The 9,158-nt window shown below is 41.0% G+C and overlaps 1 protein-coding gene across 1 annotated transcript; it reads right to left on the reverse strand.

Annotated features, from left to right (window-relative positions):
* Window positions 1–216: 216 nt before the first annotated feature.
* Window positions 217–6,271, reverse strand: fsta (follistatin a). The gene is made up of 6 exons (XM_069683474.1): window positions 6,134–6,271; window positions 4,768–4,965; window positions 4,354–4,572; window positions 4,014–4,238; window positions 3,227–3,457; window positions 217–1,369 (listed from the first exon to the last, which is right to left on the reverse strand). The coding sequence occupies exons 1-6, from the start codon at window positions 6,222–6,224 to the stop codon at window positions 1,281–1,283; spliced, it is 1,053 nt and encodes a 350-aa protein (XP_069539575.1). The 5' UTR covers window positions 6,225–6,271; the 3' UTR covers window positions 217–1,280.
* Window positions 6,272–9,158: the final 2,887 nt, after the last annotated feature.

The raw sequence follows: 9,158 nt of genomic DNA on the forward strand, positions 1-9,158 counted from the left end.
GATAAAATCAACAAGTTAAAGGAATATTGCTTATCTAAATGAATTTATTAGAAAAGATAAATGTATCTCATCTCAGAGTATATCATATATCAACACATTTTATAACTATTAACTGTATGTTGGTCTATAAATTAGATTTAGGCCCACATTCTCCTTTAATTGAACACTTGCACTGATGTCATTCACAAATCAATAAAACAGCAGGGTCAGAAAAAGTATAAGGAAAAAAACTTTTATTGTTTCACTCTTCATATCTGTACAAATACCATCAAACTTTGTATGTACATATGACATTTACATAAAAAATACAAAACTATATATTCATAACAGAATTTTGTATTTCTCTTGTGATGTTTGAAAATAAAAATGTATTCTGAGAAAAGAAACAAAAAGAAACAAAGTGATGAAGTCTGATATAGTGTGGAGTACTGCAGTACGTTAGTCCTATTTCAGCTCTTCGAGAGCAATATTGAGCACATTGGCAAAAAGACAGCACACAAATGTTAATGGCACATTTTTCCAAAATAATCAAGTATCGTCCAAAACCTATTTCTGCTCTAATGTGGTGACACAAAATATTAGCTAGTGAATAATGTCTAAAGTTGTCGTCTCCATGTGGAAACACATCTACAAGGAAAAAACTGAAGGGTAACCAAAAAAAAGAAGAAAAGAAAAACAAATGGCTCTTTTTTTTTCTCTTCCATTTCATCACTGCTGTGTTGCAACTTTTACAATGCTCTTTTGCAAAACCATTGAGAGAATCCCTTTGGTCAGTTATTATGAGTTGTAAACAAACCAGAAACACTTCTGTACATAAAATGATTGATATATTCCCAATAAATAAACACACAGCCTAAACATGCATTTACGTATGTGTGACATAAACATCTGTGATAGAGATCTGACAGAAACAAGCGGTTTGTACAGCTCAGGGAATGCAATTTACAGCTTGTAGAGGACTTATACTTACACGGTAACATGACAAATAAATAACACTGCTTCTCTTTGGACAAATATATTTCTTCATGATAAAAAAAGAAAGTAAAAGGGACAACAACAAAAAAGGGGGGAAATGAGTGGTAACACAATATATCATGGTAGATAGTAAGCCTGACATTGTAAATGTATAAATTATAAAACACAAAAAAGTATAAATAAACATCTAGCAGACTGAACTATATGTATACTTCCTTTTTCTTTAAAAAATAAATAAGCATACACATAATGTACAGTATGGACATGATTCCTTGCCCTAGGACTGTTCCCCTCGTGATGGGGGCCTATCCATCCAGTATGGAAGATATATGGACATAGGCCATGTAGTCTGAGTCCTCATCTTCCTCATCCTCCTCGTGGTCTTCTGTAATGGCTATGTGGGAGAATATACGGTAGCTGTTGTATGAATATGGACCACAACAGCGCAGAATATCAATGAATGTTCTCAAAGACAAGCGCACAGCAAAGCCACTGGCACACACTCTCCCTTTTGTTTCTGTTCGTGTGTGTGTGTGTTTGTGTGTGTGTGTGTGTGTGTGTGTTTATGTGTGTGTATATGCATCTATGTGTGTGTGAGGAATTATCTGTGTGACTTTTACTGTGGCATCCCCAATTATGCATCTTTTAATGTATAATGTAGTAAGTCAGGGCTGCAACAAGAGAAACATGATGGAGGAGAAGGGTGGATGGGAGGATTTGGGAGGGGTCACACGAGGTGAGTTAAGAGAGGGTGCTGGTTGGAGGGTTTGGGGGGCGCTGGGGCTGATGGTCTCTTTTGGGCAGCTTCCTGTAAGCAGACACACAAAACACAGAAAAGTGCTCTTGTGTTCTTGGATTTGCTCGATTCTTGACTACTTTTTTTTTTATGTCTCTGGCTCAAACATACAGGGAGGGAGGACTCTGTGTCACAGCCTGGCCTTAGCAAGCAGGTCAGAGGTCATCAACACAGTTCTGAGGTATTTCCTTTTCTTTTTACATCGGACAAAATAAAATATGCACACAAGCAGGAGCAAGAGTGACAATACAAAAACAAAAAACAAAAACAGGCAGTCCCTCATCAATCCAAATGGATTTGTCATTTCTGATACATAATGTGGACAACACATTCACTGGAAACAGCACGAACAACTGAAGTTAGCTGGTTAATGTTTTATAACAACGAGATGTAAGAGAACGCGGATCTACAAGCTTCCTCTGCTTCTCCTGCACACTGTGAAGTATCACTTTTATATTTAGCTCATGAGGTGATCATAAAGTTGGTCCCTTGGATTCTGTTGCATACCTTAGGCACATCACGTTAAGGTACCGAGCCAGCAGAAAGAAACAAACACTCTTCTTGGAATGTAAATTTGATACTTCCTTGAGGCTATCGCTCTATTTGACGTTTTTTTTTTACCCACAGATTTGTGAGCGCATGAATGGCTCTACAGACAAGAAATCTACATGACAATCAGCGTTAAAATCCCTCATAGTTATCACTTACATGGCACCAATGTTACAATCACCTTATGCACATCATATGTTGAAACGTATCCTGTCCTTATTGACATGTTGGCAGTGTGGTGTATGTCACAAGAGGCAGTGCATTTCGATTTGATTGAATACAGCCGAAAGCAACAAAAAGAAAAATAATGCAAAAACACAAAAACACCGATAACTTGAAATTAGCAATGTGACCATGGGATTTACAAGCTGTAAAGATATGACCACTATCATTAATAGAAACCATTACTGATGAAAAAAACTGCATGAGATTTAAGGCAACCTGCTCCTGCAGGTCACAGTAACTAGACTTTAAATATCAGGATTGTTCCACTGCAAACAAAACTAGTCTCCTTTTTATTGTAATTGTTTAATTGAGTTAGCTTTCCCCAGACTCCTACACAGAGTCTGCTCATATATATTGATGCCTTTCAAGCAAATTTCTGTTGTTTTTTTTTGTTTTGCAGAAAATTTGAAGAGTAAAATTAAAAAAGAAAAAACAAGAACACAAGAACAAAAGCCAGCAACAAAGACAACGTCATGCAAGTTCTTCTATTCCCAAGTCCTTTCTGCTTGCTTAAGCTGTGCTTGGTGGTGTGGCTGGGAGGCGGGAGTTCGGGGGAAAGTTGGGATGGGGGGGCACTTTCAGGGGAGACAAATGGAATATTGTCTTTTGCTTGGAGAGAAGGGAGCTTGGGGGGTGTTTTGTTTCATTCTTTTCATATTTTCGCTTTTGTTGTTTACTTACAGTTGCAAGATCCCGAGTGCTTGACTTCCAGCAGCACCCCCATAGAGCAAGCAGCCTGCTTCATGGCACATTCACTGGGATACGTGGTGTTGTCGCTGGCACACACCGCCTCGTCCGTCCTGCTCTCTGGACAGGCCTCATCACACAGCGAGCAGCGACCCCGGCTCATCCGAGCATCCCACAGACACTTCTTCCCCGCGCTGCACTGGATGTCCTCACACGACTTGGCCTCTAGAAGCAGAGGGGAGGAAGTCAGCGACAGGGGAAATCTTTGATTAGGTGGATTATCATGAATGCTTTTCAAGCAGGATCACATGACTGCAGAGGAATATAAAGTGAATCCTGTTTTATGGTGTTATGGGAAACATTAAGTCATGTTCAAATGAACATTTATAAGACTGTATGACTCAGTTTAACTCCCTATTTGGATAAGAATCCATCTGACTCAAATATTAACTTGAAGCATGTCTTCATGGCCCCCAGCACTCCCCTGTTTCTCTCTCTTTCTCCCTCCCCCTCTCCTCCCCCTCTCTCCCATGTGCACTAGTGCTGCCAACATCAGGAAATAATAAGATGTCTATCAATTCTTGAGCAAACACAAGCAACTACCAAACACACACACACCCTCTCTCTCTCTCTAAGACCCCCTCCTCAAAGGAATGTTGGCAAAATGAGCAGAGAACAACTGCAGAGCTGGCCAGGGAGAAAATGCACTCAAACAATCATCAGTCAGTGGCCGGAGGCGCTCTTACAGAATGCACTCTCACGTGTCTATCTGCACACTTACTGATGCATTTCCCCTCATATGCCACTCCGATAGATCTGCCCAGGAGGCAGGTAGCTCTTCTCAGGTGACACGCGCTGGCGTAGATGATCCCGTCGTTTCCACACAGGTACTGCTCAGGCGACGTCACCTCGGGGCAAATCCGATTACACGTCACACAGTATGCGTTATTCGTCTGGTCCACGACGCATGTGGAGCTGCCGGGACACAAGACGTCACGGCACGTTTCTGTCGAGACAAAGAGATGGGAAGACTTTGTGACAAAAATGCAAGAAAAAAGAAGATCAAACCGCTGGATTGTTGGCACATGCAGCTCTGAGAAACATGCTGAACATTTACTTACTCTTGCACTTCCCCTGGTACTGCACGTCCAGGTCTGGGTGGCCTTTGCATTTAGCCTTCAGCAGTGCGCATTCGTCTTTGTAGGTCTTTCCGTCTGAGCCGCAGACGGGTCCTTTCCAGGTGATGTTGGAGCAGTCTGGCGCGCACACGCAGCGCGGCTTACTCCTTCTGTTCATCTTGCACCTCTTCCCAGGCCCACAGTCCACGTTATCGCAGGTTTCTAGAATAAAAGGTTTGTGTCATATGATGCTGGCGAGGATTTTGCACTTGTGCGTAAAACCAGTCTGGCGCTTTAAGTACACACGTAATGAATAATTTACGCAATTTCTATGCGCAAATCAGATCATCACAGGGATTTATTAAACTTAATGACTGAGGGTGTGTGTTATGAGTAAACGAAGGGAAATGAGTGCACCTCCACCTTTGCAAGGTATGCAATTGGGGGCTCCGCCATTGAAGATCATCCACCTAAAGAGCGTGCTGTTGGGGACGTCCTCCTCGGTCCAGGACGTCCCCAGTCTTCCACTCCGACAGCACTCCTCCCTGCTCATCCCGGGCATGTAGAGCACCTGGCACCTCCCGTTCTTCCCCTGCTGCAGCCAGCAGTTCCCAGCTGTAAACAGACAAACAAACAAAAAAAAACCTTGTATGTCGCATGTTGAACGTCTGAAACCGCTGACCCAGACGCACCAGACACACACGCAGCCTGTATTATCCGAGACGCTCCCTCCCTCCCTTTCGCCCTCCCGGCACTATTTTGTCTGATTTTTTTTTTTTTTTTGCGAGACTGTTAACACTTGCCTATCCTATCTGTGACTGACAGCCCTTACAATGCAGCCACAAATCCAAAAAAAAGTAAGAAGAATCTTCGGAGGGGGGTTTGTCCTTTATTCCTAGAGCCTCCTTGTTATCACTGGACAGAAAGTGGAGCGTCTAGACAGTGTTAAATAGCAGCCAATCTCCCTCAGAAAACCCACACACCACCGTCTCCAACGCCTCAGAACAATATCCCAGACATGTAGCCTCCAGACAATGACTTGCTTTTAACAAAGCACTGAAAACTTTATTTTAAATTCATAAAAAGAAAAAAGAAACAGAATAGTAATCTTATTTCTGAGGCACAAACATAACCTCTGATCCAGACAACAGCAGGATGTCTGAACCGACACAGACACACATGACAGTAAGTGATCATGAACTGGTGTGCTTCTTAAATCAAACACAGATTTCTATAACATCTATTTGAAGGGAAGCTCTTTAATAAAAAAACGTTAGATGCTAAAGTCTGCAGTTATTTTTGTCAAAGATTTGTCAAAAAGATTTTGTATACAATGCTCAATGTGAGCGTGCAGCGTGGGATTATATTTAAAAACACATCCAGAAAACTCACGACGGATGTTCTGAACTTTGTTGCAGGTTTAGCGACATCATGTAAGACTATAAACGCTCAGAGAAAACTATGAAAATATGCTCAGGTATTATGGAAAGCTCGCGCTGCAACACGGCGTGGCGACTACAGTGCGTGCGCCTGGCGAGGCTGCAAAACTTGCCATTTAGTCTCACTTTGAAGTGTCCTATATGGCACCTGTTTTATGGACGCTTTACGCACGCACTGTCTGATGCGGAGAGAGTTTTATCAGCGGGGGAAAAACCAGAAACTCACTTTGAAAAGTTTCTCGGTTGCAGCAAGTATTCGACACTCGGGCGCGTTCAGCGTCTGACAGCAGGCGAAGTTTCTCCAAAACGGAAAGAAAAGAAGAAAAATCATAAAGAGAGCTTACCTTGAACTTTTTGATGTTCCATGAGGTGACAAAGCCATATGAAGAAGAGAAAAATGCCCGGGTGGAGGTGGTGTTTCAGCATCCTAAACATGATGGAGAGGCAAAGTGAACTACGTATTTGACACAGGCAGCGCAAAAGTAATCTGCTTACGGTGGCAGTGTTGAATAAGTGTCAGTCTGAGAATGCAGCCTCTCTTTTTAAATCTATAAGGGGTCTCGGGTTGACTGTCTCTGGTGGGCGGTCTCCTCTTCTGTGGGGGTGGGGAGATTTTTTTTTTTTCTTACCAAAGTTCTTTCAATCCCAGTCAGGTGACATCGTTACAGGCAACTTTCTCTCCACAATAATCAGAGAATATCAAAATATGTTTTCATTTGATTAAACGCCAAAAAAAGAGAAGATTATGCGGATTTGCAGCTGAACAAAAGCAAACAGCAGATCAGAGAAAACGTGGGAATTTATATGAAATCGTTTTTGTTGGAGAATACTTTTATTAATGTTTAATTTTTTATAGTTTTAGTGTCATTCCATTTGATCAGTGTGCTCGTTTTTACGCATTTTACGCATGTTATTTTAAGCCTATAATAAAAACAACAATGTTAATAAAATATTAATTATTATTATAATAATAATACAAAATAATAATGATAATAAAGGTCATTGTTACTCATATATCAAGGCCTTTATTACTGTATTATAAGCAGGCCCACAGCCAACATACCTATCCGGACATACCCTCAGTCCTTCAAATTAAGAGCACTGCTTGGTGGTAACTGATATTTTTTCCACCAACTGCAGACAAAAGTGTAAATCTTTTGATGAGACTTGCCTGTTGGAATACATCCGAGCCCAGACAATAATAGAATTCATAGTAGTCCGCAGCCGCACAGCTAATATTAGAACAGACAGTTGTTTGGGTTTCTCTCCCGGGTCAAGCTTTTAAATATAATCAAACCTGTTTCCGAAGAGGCTTCAGACAGAGGAGAGCGGTGTTGCATTTCATTGAATGAAACACACACACACACACACACACACACACACACACACACACACACACACACACACACACACACACACTGACGCACAGGCTGAACTCCCTCAGAAGTCCTTGCGCGACCTCTTCAGCGGAACTCTGGTTACAGCTCTCCCTCTCTCTCTCCTGAGCAAAGAGCAAAGTGTGTGTCTGCTGTGTGAATCAGACACCAGGGAGTTAATTATCTGTTAGCCAGGAAGAAGACACTCTAATCTCCCTTTTAACTCCAGTGAGATACCACTTAGGTGTCTTTTAGCTGTAAAATATGAGAACGTGCAAAGCCAATCTGCACCATATTCTCACAGATCCAGTGAAGTGTGGCTTTACTCAGTAACAGGATCATGAAATATCACTTGTCCTGTTTGTTCTTGTCTGTGATGAATCCATTTCACATTTATTATTCTTGTTAGTGCATTATTGCTTCCCAGCAGTGCCCAATAACTTTGGTTTATTATTGATTTTCTTACAAACCATCATTTACACAAACAACTGGAGGATGAAAGCAAGAACGGACGCAAATGAGAGTTTCTACAAAAACATGCAATATTTACAAAAATACAAATAACTCCTAAAAAAGATAAATATACACCCGAATACAACCCAATCACATTCCCCTTTCATAAGACCACCCGCTGTCTCTCATCAAAGACCAGAGGGAGAATGTTTTATTTGTAGTGCAAGACCTTTCTAGCCTCGGAGAAGAGACTCTCGTGCTGTGTTGTGTGTTGTGATCCAGTGATTGACAACATGCTTCAGAAGATCCATCAGCAGAGTGAGAAACAAAAGAAGGTGTGATGGTCATTCAGTTACAGGAGCCGCTAACAGATCTCAGATATGCTTTAAATCTTAAAACAGCAGTCTGCAAACTCATTTCTAAATACTAATTACCCAGAATATGAACCTATGAACTCAGGATGCACGATGTTGGATTTTTTGCCAGTATTCGATATGCCGATATTTTCCAACCTTTTTGTTGATTGCTGATACCGATATATTAGGCATATATGTTTTTTCCCATCAAGTACCTGTAGTGGAATTGATATCATGCCTACTTATTGTAATGGCCCACTGGCAGATGCAGAAATAACTTAATACAGAGCTTTTTAAAATGCACACATTCACTGGGCAATATAAGAAAACTACTTAAACTGAGGATATGTACAAAATGTATCCATATTTGTTTGTATGTAACGTTTTCTTTCAAATAAAACTGTAATATTGATGAAACTAAGACAGGCTCGGATGATGAGATTAGGCCCCTCCTTGCATGACAGATGCTGAACAACCATTGCAAATAGCAACCTTGCTGAAAAACTGCCACACCGCAGACATGTCAGGCGTGGTGCACGCACACACTCGCGCCGAGTTAATGTCGTAGCATTACGTCAAGCTTTTTTAGGGAATCATCGAGCATTTAGACAGAATTCAAGCGTTGTTTTATCAGCGGAAAATATCGGCAGAAAAATGACATATCAGCCAATGCTGATGTGTCATTTTCAGGCCATAATCTGCAGATACCGATAACGTGCCGATAATATCGTGCATCCTTACTATGAACACATGTTCTGTCCTTGTCACTGTGATCTCCTGTACCTATCAGACATGTTTGGAACTTCTTTGGCAGATATTTGTACATTTTGCTCTCCTTGTGATTCAGTTTCATCACGCAGTCACTGTATAATGTACCTCCAAGAGAGTCTGATTAAATCATATATCCACCCTGTGATGATTTTATATCATCAGTTAGACAATTTAACATCATGGAATTTAAGAAATGTCCAATTTGGGGATTTAGACTGAACATTATTAGTGTTTTTAATTAAGGAAGGCCAAGACACGGTGTGTTACCTGTGACATGAGGAACAGTTACACTAGGCTTAAATGCTACTCTCGTAATAAAGCACCTAAAATGTTATCAATCAAGTGGACTGACTGGTTATAAAGAATCACTAATTCCACAATGATTGACTGTCAGCAAAGAAGTAAACATGGAT

This window comes from Semicossyphus pulcher, unplaced genomic scaffold (genome assembly GCF_022749685.1).
Source record: "Semicossyphus pulcher isolate SPU_LCO1_2020_fin unplaced genomic scaffold, fSemPul1.0.p SCAF_6, whole genome shotgun sequence".
NCBI classification, from domain to species: Eukaryota; Metazoa; Chordata; class Actinopteri; order Labriformes; family Labridae; genus Semicossyphus; species Semicossyphus pulcher.

Excerpts from the sequence above, each read along its gene's own strand:
- fsta (XM_069683474.1), bottom strand. The coding sequence starts at position 6,224 with ATGTTTAGGATGCTGAAACACCACCTCCACCCGGGCATTTTTCTCTTC. Across the intron at positions 4,966-6,133 it reads GGAACATCAAAAAGTTCAAG|CTGGGAACTGCTGGCTGCAG; the intron begins GTAAGCTCTCTT and ends GTCTGTTTACAG. Across the intron at positions 4,573-4,767 it reads CATACCTTGCAAAGGTGGAG|AAACCTGCGATAACGTGGAC; the intron begins GTGCACTCATTT and ends CTTTTATTCTAG.